Source organism: Homalodisca vitripennis, chromosome 2 (genome assembly GCF_021130785.1).
Source record: "Homalodisca vitripennis isolate AUS2020 chromosome 2, UT_GWSS_2.1, whole genome shotgun sequence".
NCBI lineage: Eukaryota > Metazoa > Arthropoda > Insecta > Hemiptera > Cicadellidae > Homalodisca > Homalodisca vitripennis.
Genome location: NC_060208.1, coordinates 73,386,058 through 73,404,718, shown reverse-complemented (window position 1 = coordinate 73,404,718; position 18,661 = coordinate 73,386,058). Strand labels below are relative to the sequence as shown.

The following is an 18,661-nucleotide window of genomic DNA, read 5'->3' as shown; positions in this document are numbered from 1 at the left end:
GCGAACTGTTTCAATGCCGAGACGCGACTGAGCCACTCGCTCTCCCCACCACCCCGATTCGACTCCCCGTAGCTTATTGCGCATCTAGTGGGCTGTCCTGGTGTACAGCTTCAGCTCGGATGTGTTCGTGCATCATCGGTCTGCCCGAAGACGCCATTTCGTCTCAGTGGCAGTCCTTTGTTTACTTTTACAAGTCAAGTGTCTATCACTGTTTTTTTATTGTGTGTTTAAGTGCAGTTACAGTAGGTGTAAATGAGTGCTAAACGCAAACGTGTCGTTGTGTCCTTAGAGACTAAACTAAATGCGATTCGTCGTCTGGACAATGGTGAGGTCAATAAGAACAGTCGCTAAAGACCTTGGGTGTTGGTGAGGTTACCGTCGGAGATTGGAGGAGGAAGAGGGCTGAGTTAGAAAAATGGGGTGCTCAGAGCTTAAATTCCAATTGCAATTCAGAGAGAAAAACGTTTAAAAAAGTGTGAGTATGAAAAAACTTCCGAGGCTTTATTCTTATGGTTTTCGGAAATGAGAGCAAGGGGAAGTCCAATAAGTGGGCCTATTTTGCAGGCAAAAGCGCTAGATTTCCATAAATCTTTTGGCGATGGCGATGAACCTTTTACCGCTAGTTCCGGGTGGTTAATGCGATGGAAGAACCGTTATGGAGTGCGGCAACTTAATATATCTGGGGAAAAACTTTCAGGTAATGAAACTGATGTGACAGTTTTTGAAGAAAAAATAAGAAAATTGATTTTGAGTGAGGGTCTTACATCCGATCAAATATTCAACTGTGATGAGACAGGCCTTAACTTCAGAATGTTGCCCTCAAAAACTTTAGCCAGTCAGCAGGAAACATCAGCTCCTGGGTATAAGAAATCTAAAGATCGAGTTTACAGTTTTAGGATGTGCCAATGCTGCAGGAAGTTTGAAACTCAAACCAGTTGTAATAGGCAAGTATAAAAAGCCCACGTGCTTTTAAAAATACTAATGTGGACACATTTCCCAGCACATACACAAACCAGAAAAACGCATGGATGGGACTCGCGGATTTTCAAACAATGGTTTTTTGAGGAATTCGTTCCAGTCGTTGAAGCTTTCTTGGAGAACAAAAAACTCCCTCGCAAGGCCCTTCTTATTCTTGACAACGCTTCGTCCCATCCAGATGCTGATGAGCTAGTCAGCGATGGCATTAGAGCCTTATTTTTTTGCCTCCAAACGTTACTGCCCTCATCCAGCCTCTAGACCAGGGAGTTCTAGAAACTTTTAAGCGAAACTACAAAAAGAGGCTGCTTAGAAATCTACTGGAGAAGCTAGAGGACGGGCTGGGTGTCACTGATGCTCTCAAGTTAATCACAATGAAAGATGTTGTCTACTGGGTGTCAGAAGCTTGGGATAACGTTAGGGAGGACACTATAAGAAAGGTCATGGCGCAAACTTTTCGGAATTGAAAAGGCAAGCCGCCAAGAGACAGCTGCTCCTGAAAACCAGCCAAGAGCATGTCCTCCTGAAAATGAAGAGCTTGTGAATCTTTGTAACCACCTTCCAGTGGCTGAGCCCATCAGTGCAGAGGACATCAGTGAATGGATCAATGGAGATGAGGATCAGGCCCTAACTGATGACGTGATTATCCAGATGCTCAACCAACCAGAAGATGATGACAAGTAAGTTTTTGATTTTTTATTTATGCAAAATTTTAACATAAAAAACATAATCCAACATCAATTTTTTTAACACAACTACAGTATATTTGTTACACTTTAGTTAAATGTTGCCCATGTCATCAATCCAAAACTAATTTTCATACCAATTCCAACTGCTGCCTTTTGATTGCGTTACGGTTACGTAAAACAAAAGTTTTTTTTTACAGCGATGAAACCTGATGGGGCGACTGAGAAAATATCACATACAGAAGGTCTAAGAACGATCGAGGGAGCACTGGCATACATTTGAACAACAAGAAACCGCAACAACAAACGATTTAGTTTGGCTGCGACGCTGCGCAACAGGGCGGCTAGCCTAAGATCCTCTAATCTAAGTCAAAAAACAATAACTGATTTCTTTGGGAAAAAAGATTAGCTTACTTTGTTTATTTTTGTACAATGTACAGTAAATTAATTTTCATTTCTTTGATTTAATTTTGTAAACAGGAATACTGTACTGTAACTAAACTTCTGTACATTGTGTAGCCTATATCATACGTATTCAGTTTGTGCAATAAATTGAGTGTTATATTAAAACAGTGTTTAGTATTGTGAGTGTTACCGTTTCCTCTCACGTTTTATTGCGTACTAATAACATTTCTTGTACTAATAAACTAAACAACAGTTCAGTTAATAACTTTTGTTCATGTTTTAGTATATCTTGAGCTATTTTTAGCCCCGGTAACGATTTTTTTAGGTTACGTTCCGTGTTTTATCCGAGGTTCGCCGTATCCGAGGTACCCTCGGTCCCAATTACCTCGGTTAACCGAGGTTCTACTGTAATGGGTTTCTTAATGTACTAAAAATGGTTTGCACTATGACATCAGAGGATTACTGGCTGAAATCAAACTTATAGTAATAAACTACTCAAATAAGGTTTTTACTGTTAATTATTATGAGTTGAAAGACAGATCTATTCTTATATAAAATGCACCTAACTGTGGTAAAAGCATTCCCCCTATAATGAAGCACTTTACTAAAAAAAAAGAGTAATTGTCTATGTTGCAGTGCATGATTCACAGAATATACAGTAAAGAATATATTTTTTTAAAATTAATTTTGACTAATCCAATCTAGAAGTTTCAGTTTCAGATACTATTTATACTTATACCAGATTAAAAATCTTATTTGATATTAATACTTGGATCTGAGATGGAAAAAGTTATACCCTAACAATTGATACATACATTAGGTCTAGCTCTGTAGATATATTAAGAGAGAAAAAAAAAACACGGATTAGATGTATAATTTTCTACTTAACTGATAATCAAGTACAACCATAACTTGTATATTGCAACTCACTTGTAAAGTTGAATTCAGGTAACACGTATTTCCCAAGTTAATCATCCCTGAGCCAATTGGCACTGATTTGGACTGCCAACCAAGCTGAATTTTTTCAGGTGGGAACAAAATTCTTTTGGGTAAAGGTAAAACCGCATCCGCCTTATTTGATCCACTTCCAGGACTCACAGGTTTTGTTGAACTGCTGGACGGCTTAGAACAGCTACTACTACTACTATTATTACTACTACAACTACTGCTACCACTATTTCCAGGAGACGGTGGTGTTTTCACTTCACTGGGGGCATCTTTCCCTTTAGATAAACCGTTTTTTAGTTTTATCTCACCATTTTCTAGGCTTGTGGGGGGCTTGAGAATAATGTACTTTGATTTTAAGTCCAAAACAGTGTTACTAAAGCTTCCAGTCTGATCGTATTTGATTTCAGTCAATAATACATGTTTTGCTGATCCTATAAGTTTTGAGTCCAAACTGTCACCATCAGATGTAAATTTAGAGCTTGCTGCCAGAGAATGCTTGAGCGCCGCACTTATTGGGTCTCCGCTTGAGGCTGGCATGATTGCGGATAGTCACACCTATAACACAAAACCACAACACCAAATTAATTCAAATGACTATTATATTAGTAGTTAACTTTATTCTAATTTGGCCCACACATAATATCCAAACAAATTACTGCATGCTTGAATACGATAGGGCGAGTCAAAATAATGCATCACTTTCCAGTTGGGACATGTCTACTCCTATGTCAGTCACATATTAACCCTTTGAAGGCCAACATCTGATCTGTCATTCTGATATTAATATTTAAATATCAATACAGAATAAAAGCTTTAATAAAATATTGCCTATGTGATACTTATTAACCATTGTACCCAAATATAAAAACATCTTGAACAAATGTACGCCTGGTTATGAAAGAGATATAAATAAATGTCACTCATCAACATCAACAGAATATAACCCATTTCTTTTTCTGTTTTAGTTGATATTTGTGTCTTGTCTGGCTAAGTTTTCCCCAATTATCCTGTTAAAATTCTGTAGAAAAAAAATTAGGAACAATCTTTTTGTGAAGACATTTTCAAAGCATAAAAACTTAGAGAAAAAATAGAGAAAAAACGTTAATTTTGGTAAAGTAGGTAGTTTTTAATTAAAAAAAAAAAAAAAAAAATACTGCTACAATTGTACGATATAGGTAATTTTAAATTGTAGATGCTGTGAAAATTCAGACATTGAACTGACATTTGAAATTAATATAGCCAAATAAGAGTAGAAGAGATAAAGTTAAATATAACATTTTTTTACTCGGTTACGATCACATTAGTAAAACTAGGTAAGTAATAGTAAATTTAATTATTTAGTAAGAATCCCACTTTTTTACAGTAAGCATCTATATTCAAATATTACAAAAAAAATAAAACAATTGGCATTATGAGAGAGATTAGAATTAAACCAGATCTAAGAGAGTACCAGACATCAAGAGTGCTATGACCCAACGGAAAGTAATTTTAATTCAATGTAATTATGTAATAAATTAGGGCAGAGAGAATATATACTGAGACATTTTTGTATGGGAGGTAAAAATCCAAATTAAAAAGAGAAATATAATAAATATAATTCTTTCTATGATTAGGAACTTATTCTGAAGTATAGATAATAAAGATAACAACGTAAACTTAACATAGTCACTATGACGTCATGTACTGGGGACTTAGGAGGGCTGGGATAATGTGCGCCCACCACAATCAATGTTTCAGAGTCAAAAATGAGTTATTATATCTCAGAATTATTTACAACAGATTTGTTTTAATTGCTAATTTTTGATTGCTCGGAATAAAACAATGATTTAAAAAAATTATACTTAATTCAATTAATTCTATATTTGTTTGTAAAATATACTACTTTTATATTGACATTATGGAGCAATCTAAATTTAATTTAAACTTATTAGTATTACTAATCTAAACTCTTTAACGTTTTAATAGAAATATAGTTATATTAAATGCAATTTAAAATCATTTGTAAACAACTGTTATTTACAATTGGTAAATATTTTTCATAAAATAATTATAAATTTTTCACTCGTAACAATGTACTGGTTACTGGTATGTCACCAGTAGCACTAAGCAATAAGTTTACAGTAATTTCAATATGACACTCAGGAATAAAAATGGTTTAGTAAAATTGGACTCAAATCAATTTTTTTGAGTTACAATAATAATATTTGTAATAAAAATATGTTAATACTAGCGGATCCGGCGCGCTTCGCTGCGCATTTCAATAAGTTTCCCGCGGCTTCGCACGCAATTTCCCGTTGAAAAACAGTACACTATATTCACTTATTCATTTTCTATCACATTCTAAACATTGCTGAGATAATTGATAGTCGTTCCTTCGTGAGCTTCTTGGGCGCATTATGAAGGTATGTACCACATTCCTGATACTTCTGTCAAAAAAAAAAACAACTAAGGTTGATTTTATAACATTCTTTATATTTGTAGCCAACGTAAGATAGTAATTATGATATCTGCATTGCTCTTCTGATCAAGCATGAGCATGGTTTATATTAAATAAATATTGCAGTTAAAGGTGAATTTTTACGTCAAATTTGAATTGTATTATCTGGATAGTAAAGTCTATGTTTAACAGTGATTGCAGAAACAGTTTAAACAAAATTTGTCGTTTCTCTTAAGCTTACTCTATGCTTTAAAACTATAAGTGTAGTAATTAAATTATATATAAATATATTTTTTGTCGCATTATATATGTTTACAAAGAACAGCTGATTAAAAATTTGAAAAGACTCTTTCACTTAATAACATATGTTTGCTGCAATGCATTTCTTACGGGTATTTCTGTAACCAGTGGGGCGGAATCCTGAATCGGGAAAGGGATAAAAAGTATCCTATAACCTTCTACAGATCAAGACGAACAAATTTAAAAAAAAATTAGGCGAATCCGTCCAGCCGTTTGTGAGTGATGCTGTTACACACGAACAGTTTCATTTTTATATAATAGATTAGGGTTATTATAGTGGGGAGGAAAATATTGTTCTACGAGTTGTGGGATAGCTTAGTTAGACAGCAAAAGATTTGTAAGTTTATTGCTAAGAGTATCCTGCCAATACTGTCATGGATGTTTAGTGCTAAACAAGCATAAATTGTAGCCTACTGTTTTCTAATCACAAGAGCAGACTGGGTTTGTTACCGCGCATGCCACCAAGCACAACTAGTTGATAGCTGATAACTGATTTGAGCACTTGTAACAATCCTAAATAATTTTAAAAGGTTATGTAATGTAAATAGGCAAAATTTATTAAATTTAATGAAATAAGAAATTTATATTACAGAGCAGTAAGTAATAAATAATGTAATCTATGTGTAACTGGAAAGAAAAATGTATTGTTGAAACTGGATATGCAGAGAATATGCAATAAAAAGTTATTGTAAAAATGAACTACAATTAGCATTATAAAGTTTATCTGAAGTCAAGATAATGTCGTGAATGGAAAAGTTTATTTTGATTTTATTTTGTGCACCTTTATATCATTTTACTTTAAAACAGTAGATTTTCAGTTCAAAGATTCCGTGTATTAGTTTGTCATTTCATGTTTGAAGGATTCTATTTTGAGTTTTAGTTAATATTTAATAGTAGAACAGCTATTAGACGGATTTAATATTAATTTAGCCTTTTATTTATAGAAAAAAAATGCTTAATTTTGTTTTAGATACTTTTTTTTGAAAAAGCCACACTATTTTTATATTTGAAAGAAGTTAGAAAAAGAATAAATTTATGTTTTATTAAATCATGGTCCTGTAATCTTTTGGCTTTATTCAAGATGTATAAAGTTTGTCCCTTCCACAGATGACAATTCCCAATAATTATCCTTGATAACCTTGTTCTTGTTCAATATGATTAAAACAAAAGCTAATTCAAATTACTTAGGATCTGACTTGTACATCTACACTCTTTTAGACTTAGCAAATAAATGGCAAATCGCTGTGTTACTACTCTTTTTGCACTGAAATTCATTCTCATCAAGGGGTAAAATGAGTTAGAAGCAAACGTTCTTCACCTAATTCTTTTTACTGATAAACTAAGTTATATATTAAAACAATTTGTTATTAAATTGTGATTTTTCTCATGATGTTTAGTATCTGACAAGGTAGATGTGCACCAAACAATGTGTCATGTAACATACTTGCTGAGGTTGCATGAAAAATTTCAAGTCTAACGCTCATTTCATTCTTGGGGTGTCCTGCGGGCAAACAGACAATTATATATAAAAGAAATGTTCACATCCTTCTGGCAGACAAAGCAGGTACTATGCCAGCTTACTGGGTGCCAGGCTTCAATTAGTAAGATCCCATGGATGGACATGCCCATCATAGAATTCATGTAGAAATGGTGTTATGCAAAATTTAAAGTCTACAGATAAAATCTTTCTCAAGATATCTTGCTGCTGCAAGACTACATGTGTCCTGGGTCAAGTATTGTTTCATGAGTAACAGAATTTGTGCACGATCAGAAGACTTCTAATTGTAATATAAAATAAGGGATGTTTGTATGATACACTTCGTGAGAGTGGAAGTTTTGTAAAAGAATAGATAGTGATATGATTTAAGGGAATGTCTTACAATATATACTTGGAAAATGGTAATATACAAGGTTTGTAAACACAGAACATATATAATAAAACATTAACATTTCTAGAGAGCACAAAGGTAATATTTATTATACACACAAGAGGTTCATAAAAAAACTGTTTCTACAAAAATTTCACTTCATAGAAGAATTCAAAGCTGGAGAAAACAGCATTTCCAGTTCTATGAAGTCAAGATAGTGAACCATGGTAATTTAAATGTTCTCTGATGCTATGGTACTGAAAGATGGCTAACTCTTTACTTGGCATGTATCCATTTAGACACATTATTGTAACTGTTACTACTCCCAATATTGTCATATACTCGCTATCACTATCAAAAGTTCACCCATTGCGGGCAAAAGGTACTTGTGTTGAGCTTTTGAATTAAAACAGCATGCCTGGTGTCTTTTAGATCTTGAATCATGATTTCCATTTGTAAATGTTGCCAATGAATGTTATTGTTTACATTAAGTAAATGTTATCGATGATTTAGTTTGTCATGGTGGCCTCTTAGCGTAGAGTACGATAAGCGGACCTGGTTTTGTATATTGAAATTATCAAACGATATTTAATTGTTATACGCATGGATATAATCAACCAATAGTAATTAATTAGAACAATAACTAAACTATCTGCACTAATTGTACATATATTTTTGTATTCTAAACACAATTTGTTCTATAAGTAACTTTTTGCAAATAAAAAAAGATAGTTAACTTTAGAAAACTATACAAAATAATACTAAGAGATTATTCACTTTGTTTTTCTCGGTTTCAAGATGTTTGTTTTGTTGTTATGTTTTCTTTACTATTTAAATGTAATTTTTCCTATCACCAGTCTTAATTTTATCGTTTGATTAATGGTTATTGCTCCTTTATTATGACAGTACGTAATTGTTCTACTATATCTATTAACTTGAAACATATGACTTGAATTTAATGTTTTAGATACATTCATATTTCCTTTATTCAATATATAAAGTATAAATGATTGTAATAAGGGGGTTCGCTTATCATAGGTATATGAAGCCAAAAGAATTAACTAATTAGCCTGCTGAAGTAAATCAGATATAAATGTTATTCATACCATTGTCGGCATTATTGAATCTGAGGACAATTGATTATTAATTACAGAAAAATGGACATAATCTACAAGAACATAGTCATTAAATTTATATTTGTACATAAATAACATAACAATAGTTATTGTTTATTAATTAAACCTAAATTAATGTTTCTATTAAAAACAATAAATTTCATCAGAATTGCAGCATTTATTAACATATAAGATTTTAATAATTTTGTTTTCAACATTTTATTGATAATAAAAACCAATAATTATTGACTTTTTAGCCACTTCACATTATATGTCAAAATTTCAACTCAAAATAAGAAAATAAATGTATAGGACAGTAGTACAATAGGTATTAAAGGTAGGAAAGCCTAATAACAAAAGAAACTGCAATGGAAACACTGCAAGTAGATAAGAATGAAGTTTGTGTTTGGCTGAGATATAGTGTAAAGTGGCTAAATAAAATGCAATCATTTTTACTTCTTTTTTTATTTATACAAGTTTTTACTTCCCTTCTCTTTGGTTATATTTGTTTTCTTTTTATTTTATTTTAATTATGTTATTGTTAACATTACTAATGGCACTGATGGTCAGGGGCATTTTGGTTTAGCTTATTAGCGGAAAGGGGCTCACGTGATCTGATCTAAAATTTAGGTACTGCTCGAGGATGTTTTTCTTTACTTACCAGCAGTGGGGAGTGGCGCCGAAGCCCACACTACTGGATAGGTGAATATCAGTTTAGCCTTTTTCACGTGATCTGAGCTCGAAATTAGCTTGTTATCCCCCCACCCAGAAACCCTGATTGCCCCTGGTCCCCTACGATGTCGGACTATTCGAGATACAAATTAAAAGTTCAAACATCGATGGCCAGGAGCGTTTCCGTTGTAACTCCTGTTACCATTTAGGCTTTCTTACCTTTTTTATACCGACTGTACTACTATCCTATATATTTATTTTCTTATTTTAAGTTGAAATTTTGGCAAAAAGTGTGAAGTGGCTAATGTAAATAAATTAAATGATTACCTAAATACCCATTATATTTGTGTTTAGCAAGTAATTTTACATATAAATAGGCTAGACAAAAAGATATTGAGTTTTCCATCCTAGGCTACAAACTTGAGTTTAACAGAATTTCAATGGTTCTTGTTGTCTATATAGCCTTGATATTAGCCTATATGCCTACTGTTAATCATATAAATTTTGTTATAAATAGTAGGTCTAGCCTAATCTAATACATAATAAATATATGTAACCTACATGGTACTCGCCTAGGGCCTATATCCTAACTTAACCTAATATCTTAGTATAGCCTATCCATACATCAAATCATGTAAGCCTGTGTAACAAGTTGATACAATGTATGGAATATAACCTAAGTTTGTCCTATTCAGACTAATATAGCCTATATGAAACACATTGAATCCATATTCACTGCAATTAACAAATCTGTTTAAGCTATTTAGGTACGGTATACTTTCAATTTTGTCTCTTGTTAATATTTCCCCCATAATGAAAATAATTAGCTAGACACACCCAATTACGATATTAAAAGATATCAATTTTTACCAAGGTCTTTCTAAATGAGAAATTAGGTCTCCGTGAGTTGCCATTTATTTGATGTGGTCACATGGGTTAAATAAAGATTTATACAAGTTTGTAACTTTTAGATTATCCACTGTTCATAGAATATTTATACGAATTTATAATAAGCATCTTTGGGAAGGGATTAGTTTATATTGCCTGATTAACTAATTTTCTACTGCAGTTCGGCCTTGTTGAGGAGAAACTGAGAAGGAAATCTGCATGCCGATTGCAACTATGCCACGAAATCAACATTTTGCTATTTACTAAGCATGTATCCAAAGTATTACCTTTATAAAAGTAAAACAGCGCCGTAGATAGTGCAACACTCTAAACATCTTGAAATAAACAAGACAATTATCAGTTAAAAGACATAATTACACCGCCGGCAAATATACCGTACTACACTACCACAGCGTACTTACGTCGGAAGACTAAAAAACACTAAATCGAAACTGAAATCGTCTGTCTAAAGACTTTCCGCATTTTCATTTTACCTCTGGTACAAAATAAGTCAAGTAAAACCGCACTATATAAAGTCAATTTAATGATTTGAAAATATTATTAAAGTTGTGATTAAAATATGCAAGGAAAGTAAAACCGAGAGTATGTTTTAAAAGCTTAAACATTAATTCAATTATAACCATCACTAGGAACCAATGGCTGAAAAAAAAACGTAATAGGTCTACAGTCAATGTTTTGAAATATAAAAAAAGAAAGATAGGCTAGAATTAGTTATTATTTAGAATAGAATAGAATAACTTTATTGATCTCAAGGACATAAACATGCATCAGATCTTGTCAGTCATAAAACAACTATAATAAAGATAAACATCATAAAACAATAGTGCATTTCATTGCAAGCAAAGCAAGTAAAAAGAATACAAGCAAATAATATATAAAATAACAACAATGTTTATGTAAAACAAGTCAAACTGTACAAGCATTAAAACATCTAAAAAATCTAAAAAAAGGATATTTACACAAAGTCTACATCTGCAACATTTGATTCATAAAACTCGCACAGCCTATAGAACGGATTTGCAATCAACCAGGCATGCATTATTTTCTTAAATCTTATAAAACTAACATGCTGAGCACTCTGAGACTGGCTGGCTGGCTGATTGTGACTGTGGGGGGGTGGATCCCCCACTTCTGTTAAGGCGTCTGCCGATTAGGCACTTGCCTTATGTAAGTTGCGGGTCAGTGCCCTAGTAGCTAGTGCTACAAGTCAGTATAGTAAGTAGTAAGTGAAGTGAAGTAGTGTTTAGTCGTCCATTGGAGGACGTAGACGGGGGACCTCCTGGGCCTGTAGTAGTTGAATGTGCTCCCAGGGCGAGGACTCTGCAGCTTCTTCAAAGGACGAAGTCAGGCCATCCACAAAGGTCCTGATCGTAGGGATGTTAGACGATGCCACTCTGAGACAAACAGTTAAAAAGCTTTATACTTACAACCTCATGAGCATTTAGTACTTTAGAGAGCCTGGTGAAATGTCTAGCAATTTGGCTACTGTTTCTTGTGTTATGTTTATGTACATTACTGTTTAGTGTGGTGTGGGGCAGGTTTTTCTTTGCATGCTGCAAGCAGAGAAAAATAAACATATTAACGATAGTCAGAATACCCTCTTGGATAAATAGTGGTCTGCAGTGAGATCTGAAATCAGCCTTTGCAATAATTCTGATAGCTTTCTTTTGTACTAACAAAATACTGTTTACAAGAATTCCCCCACAAAAGCAAACCATATGAGAAGATACTTTGAAATAAAGCGTGATATACCATTTTTAAATAGTCTTTAGAAACCAATGGTCTTAAATGTCTTAACAAAAATAGAACTCTACTTAATTTTTTTTAAACATGCTCTACATGCACATGCCAGGATAACTTGGGATCCAAAAAAATCCCAAGCAGCTTCACACTTTGAGTAAAATCACATTTCCTATCATTTGCCTTTAGAGTAAATAAAATACGCTGGGTCTTGTCATGATTTAGATAAAACATATTTGCTCTATACCAAGCATCAGCCTGCTCAATTAAATTAGGAACATTTACATCAGTTCTAGAAGTCAAAAGAGTGACATCGTCTGCAAACAATATGGTTTTACAGTTAATGTTTTTGTCAAGATCATTTATCATAACAAGAAAAAGAGTGGACCCAATACCGACTCTGTGGTACACTAAAGGGTACCTCAGCATAATCTGAGAAACTGCCTTTTGAATAAACTTTTTGAAGCCGATTGCTGAGGTAAGAGTTAAACAGTGAATTTTCACAGCCAATTATACCATAGTGTTCAAGCTTTTTCAGCAGAATATCCCGGTCAACGCAGTTAAAGGCCTTAGAAAGGTCGCAAAGTACCGCACTGGTGCCATATCCTCTCTCAAAACTGTAGATCACATAGGACACCAAATCCCCGACCGCGTCCACCGTGGACAGTCCAGATCTAAAACCATATTGACTATTGGTAAACAACTTATTGCGCTCAAAAAAGTGCTTAACTGCAATTTCATTACTGATTCGTAGACTTTAGCAAAAATAGGTACCAGCGAGATCGGTCTATAGTTACTGACCTCATCCTTATCACCTTTTTTTTAAATATTGGCACTACTTTAGAAACTTTAAGCTTGGATGGGAAAATACCTTCGAGTAGACTGGCATTTATGCATAAGGCTAAAGGAAAAGAAATTACATCAATCACATTCCTAAGCACTACAGAAGATATACCCATATATATCACAGCTTCTCTTTGGTTTCATTTTGAGAATTTATATATATTTATGGAATTATATCAATGTATATATTAAATTAAACCGTTTCAAACATACAAATACTTTATTTAGTATTTTATATTGATTCTACTATTCGATATAGTATCGATAACTATACTAAGCGATATAAAAAAACCGGGTACGCTTATTATATTCTAACCATACATTTTCCTGCTTGTGCATTACATAAATACCAGATAAATTTTGAAATAAAAATTGTAATAATTCCTTATTTTGGTAGGGTACTAAAATAATTGATGAGCATGTGCTATAGGCAGTGCTGAACTTTGCATAAATAGGAATTATATTATAGATATTTTGGCCGGTAAAGTTAGTAATGTTTGGGGTCGTGTAGATAGCGCTACCATATTAAATATTTTGTTTTGAGTTGTAATACATTTCTAATTATTACCTCGTTACATTTATATTTTCCGTTTGACGCTTCAATTCAAGAGTCAGGCAATAAGTAACGAGACAAATTACTTCAACAGTGATACACCTATTGTCCCGAATTAATGCGTCATTCTGAGAATCGAGAGAGGAAATCTTAACTTCGACTGGTCGTCCACTGCGTTACTCGTCAGAAACATTTGTACGGCCACTTAAAAACTGGTCTACACATTTGTAAACATTCGATCGATTCAAACACTTCTCCATAGGTACACTTTAACATTCTTTTGTGGTTTTTAAAACCTGTCTCGCTTTCTGCGACTAAACATCTGATCACGTCATGTTACTCTTCCATGGTTAAATTCTCAAGCGGACTCGCCATTGTTAACTAAGTAAATTTGAAGTTATTTACAAAATATGATTGAACGGCTGATCAGATGTCATCGCAAGGTTGCAAGTTTCATTTACTAAAAGTTTGAAATGAATCAATCCAGCCGTTTTTGAGCAGTAGTAGTTTGTCTAGTTACCTATCATATGGCCCTTGTAACACCCAAGTAATAACAAGTGAAAAAATTTAGCATTGTATGAAATATCTTATCATAGACTGTTGATTGAAAGTTAAACTCATCGGTGGCAATCCGCATTAACTCAAAGAACACGAACTGTTGTTTACGTGCTTGAAATATAGTAATAGTAAAGAATAAAGGTTTCACCTTACTTGATCAAAACAAGAATTACAAGAGAAGTATAAACTATAAAAAAGAGACATGAACGATCTGATGATCGACAGTCACTGCCGGATGATGCGAGACATGCTGTCACGCGGTCTAGGTTCAAGGGTATATAACCTCTCAGCTCTGGTGAGGCTAGGGGCTCCCTTATCACATGTGATACACGATATTGAAGGTATGACTGAAGGCTTTACAGATGACGATTTTGTTCTTATTGTGGGAGGTACGAACGATATTGGTAATGAATGACAACCTGAACTTGGTGAAACTTAAAGGTAGCTGTAAGAGATATTGTAAAACCTACTGTATTTGTAACCACATTTCCATACAATATCTAGCTAATCTCAATTACCTAACTAATTAAAATCTATAATTAGTGTAAGTAATTACATAAAATGTAACTTTAAAATGCCAATAAAGAATAATGAGAAAAAGAATAATTAGAACGATAATTATGAAAAAATTTTTGTATTCATTCGTTAGTTCGTAATAACATAATTAAATTATAAAAGTAACCAAAATAAAATATTATAAAATGCCTTAACATTAAATTTTTTTTCTGTAGAGCTTTTACCTTTATGACGATAAGATTATAATGAAAATCAGTGTGAAGTTTTGTACAGCACACCACTGTGACAACGATCTGTGTCGACCACCGCAAGCCATGCCGGGCGGCTGTTGTGTTGAGAGGCCTATCCATTATATTGGTTGCTACCAACTGCACTCTTTCGTGGCCCAGACTGTAGTGGGGAATCATTTCAGAGATACTTAAATTAAACTCAATGCTGAAAGTAACTACTAGTTTCTAATAGTACAAAAACAGTAAAAATGTCGTTGTACAAAAAGAAACCTACGCCTTTAAAATGCTTATACTCGTTTTTATAAATAAAAAAAAATAAGCTGGAGTGATTTTTAGAAATGTATGTTTATTTACTTATGTAAAACATGAAAAGCCAGGACTTTTGTTTGAAAACCTTTAGGCATATAATTGTATATTGTTAACCTTCACTAAATTTAGAATACACTAAAATCACTAAAATGTAGGAATATGTTTACGTTTTTTGACGAGCCTCTCTTTTCTCAATATTATTTATTACTCATTTATTTATTTATCTTATAGCCACACATAATATAAAATACATAAAAGTGTAACACTGTAAACGAGTACATAAAACACTTAAGTGTATAACACGGTTACAGATTAGTTCCTTTCACGGACATACACAATACACTGTTTACATAAACAAGACACTTAAAATGAGAATTTTTTGACAGTTTACCACCTTAAACTTTAGTTGAAAATACCTTTTTAGAATCACACAAATATTGCAAAAAGGTGGTGAATATTATATTTCAATTTAAACGGAATGGTGTAAACCTTACAAATTGGCTTGCAATGAATAACTCAAGTTATTAATATTTTGTATAAATAAGTAAATACCTGTTTTAAGACTAACGTAAGAAGTATATCATGCCGTACTTACCTTCGGCTAAAAGGCACGAGGTTTGACTTTTCTTTTGAGCTATAGCCTTTAGCTCCATGCATTTTTTATTTACGAGCTCAACAACTGTTTCCTCTTTTTTGATAGCATTCCAACAACATCGTTTGAACCGTTTGCTGTTATTTCTCGTGCATTTTTTGTAGTTCACAATCAGAGATAGAAATAATTTTTTCCTGTCTACTCTTTTAGAAATTGTAATTACAATCTAATACAACTAGAAAGTGGCAAGACAATCACTACATCATCATTCGGCACGACGCTCACTGTGTTGTTACACTCGACTGTAATGTATTGTACGAGCACATGCACAATGATTGGATTCGACATCTGCTTGCTTGTCGCGGCAGACACCACTCGCCTGTCTGTACATGTCGTCAGATATACGCCCCTCAACTCTTGTCTCTTAACATGGCAGACCGCTGAGTCATTCTATTTTGGATACAATGTTGTAACCGATCAACCATAACCTCCGTTATCATTGTTACGTCTATCACTTCCTTTCGTGCCCGCGTGCGAAATCAATTAAGACTACGGAGCATTATATACTTCAGAAGTGACTTACCTCTGCTGTTTGTGTTGGTGCATTCCCACACCTCACAATGCGAATTAGCACTGCAACTAATCACTACTTCCACACCGCCCCTCCTAGAATGAATCACCACAACAACTAGCTCCCTGAAGGGTGTGGAACCCACATCATCATATGATGATGAAATCATCAGGGTTCGTCCAATGCCAGTTTCAATCAGCCTGACTGTGGAGAGATCCCTGGAACAAAATGCAGAACAGGAATGCAGTTCACTTTTGTTGCTTACACCAATACAAGCTCTGGCGTTATTGATATGTTTAACCCTAACAAGTTTAATCCCTGTCACGAAAAGCCCTGATACGTTACTCTCACAAATTCAAGGCTTCTCTATCAAGACCACGTAAAAGTCTTCCATCACAAAGCGTCTCGAGAAAACACCTGAAGCCTCTTTATTGTGCTGCAGATTGACCTGAAAGACCTTGATCCCTTCGATCAGCCGCCACACCTCACGTCTTAGCTGAACCTGTCTTACACCAATGATCACCTTTCATTTCACCACATTAAGAACCGCTGGAGACTGCTCATCTACCAGCATTACCATCGCCCTAGAACTTCCCTTGTGAACATCTCCAACAACCTTCCCAGCAACTGAAATTTCCCGCCAAACCCCACAGAAATTTCAGCTTTCTGCTTGGGAATGGCCTTAAGATTCCTGGTCCTTCCCAGTAACAGGCCCGTCGACTCCGAAGCAGATCTTAATAGATCATTGTATAGTCCTCAGATACTACATCTAACACCTCAGCGCCTCCGACCTTCAGTTCCTGAGCCAAACCCCACTGCCGTTCCCTAGTCTCATCATTGCCACACAATATGACAAAAGCTCTTTTCTCAGGAAACCACTTCTAAAATTGCAGACACAAATCCTGCTTAGTTTGGATTTGTTTAATTGAGGTATACGAGTATTTCATCCATAAGGAATACTTGCTTTGCCTTACATGACGTTTTAGAAGGGCTTTAGCATGGATTCGTTAACCAGGTAGGCAAGTGCAAGCCATTTGGTCTTTGGTGTGTGAACAATCGTTCATGTACTGTAATATTTGTACGATCTTATAGAGTGGAAGAGAGTCCTTTAAATCATATTCCTAATCACGAATTGCCAGTTTTCTACTTTTTAGTGCGAAGAAAATTATACAATTCAACAGCTCCATATGTCCATTAACTTGTTTGCTTTAAGGTATCGTCCTACTTGTAGCTACTGCTCTTGAATGAAGGAATGATCTCAATTCTTCTGACATTGAAGGTGGTCTTCTGTTAGTGTGAAAATAAGATGACACTCGAAACATCATGAATAAATTTGAAAACTGTTTAATTGCAGTCCTTGAAGTCAAGTCAGGGCAAGAACATGCAATGGGAATACGTGTGTACCCATCAATGATTATCAATAAACATTTATTTCGTGTATATTATGGTAATGATTCTTTGGAATCAACACCAAACGCTCAAAAGGATGTAGCTTTTATTTCATGCACTCCAGTAGATTTGTAAAACTGCAGTTTAACTTCTGCACAGATTGGACACGATGAAATATTTGTCTTTCTTTTGTTCTTTCACCTATTGATTGTGCAATTTGAAAGGGAACTTGAGGTTATGTCCAGTTTACATTCCTGAGATTCTGTGTTCATGGACTCACCCTCTACATCAATCTCATCAACTGCTGAGTTTACGTCGATGGTGATTGAGCGTGATGAAGAGGCAGAGACGTCTATGCCAGACTGCCGGATGAAACTGCTTGCTGAAACTGTTCCATATGAAGATCTGTTGGGTACTGTTTGTTTTTAGACTCCATAAAAGGCCCCACGAGTACCGAGGAAATAACCAGTCCGCCTGGACAGAGCCCCGAATTACCAGGTAAGGCTATTTACGCTTTCCTAAGTGCCCAACTCTCAAAGGCTCTGTTTACAATGCATTATCCCCTACTTCATGCATCCCACAGGTACGGATCTCTTCACACTGTGCGATTGGAGATCCCTAGTGCATAAAAATGTATGTGTGTGGTACAGAACAATCGAGCCTGGCCCTGCCCGAACTGGCATCACTACTGCGAGGCGCAGAGGACAACCTCCGTTGCAGAGTTCACAATCTTAGCCTAGATTCTGGAGTTCTGTATCAACAAAGCCACCGTATGCAGGACACTTGACAAGCTGTGACATATAAACTTGGATCCCCCATTTACTTGAGTGGCACTAGGAGGCTGTGTCACCCCTGAGGAGGTACCTTTCCAGTCTATAGGGGATCACCCGAACTGAGTTACTCCTAGTCCGAATCCTTGCTAGTTGATATAATATACAATCGCAGACATTTACAAGTCTGTCCAAATCATTATCAACTTTACTGTTTCAAACAGTTTGTTAAAAATTAATAAACTTATAAAATGAGTAGCATATTATTATAACTG

At 34.6% G+C, this 18,661-nt stretch overlaps 1 protein-coding gene across 2 annotated transcripts in view; it reads right to left on the bottom strand.

Annotated features, from left to right (window-relative positions):
* Positions 1-10,734, bottom strand: part of LOC124354170 (ubiquitin carboxyl-terminal hydrolase 36) — a 52,128-nt gene extending 41,394 nt beyond the window's left edge. For both annotated transcript variants that reach the window (XM_046804430.1, XM_046804431.1), the window contains exons 1-2: positions 10,582-10,734; positions 2,997-3,569 (exon numbers count right to left, since the gene is read on the bottom strand). In XM_046804430.1, the coding sequence (XP_046660386.1) occupies positions 2,997-3,551 (555 nt within the window). In that variant the 5' untranslated portion in view covers positions 3,552-3,569; positions 10,582-10,734. The remainder of the gene's footprint in view (positions 1-2,996; positions 3,570-10,581) is intronic.
* Between the last annotated feature and the right edge of the window lie 7,927 nt (positions 10,735-18,661).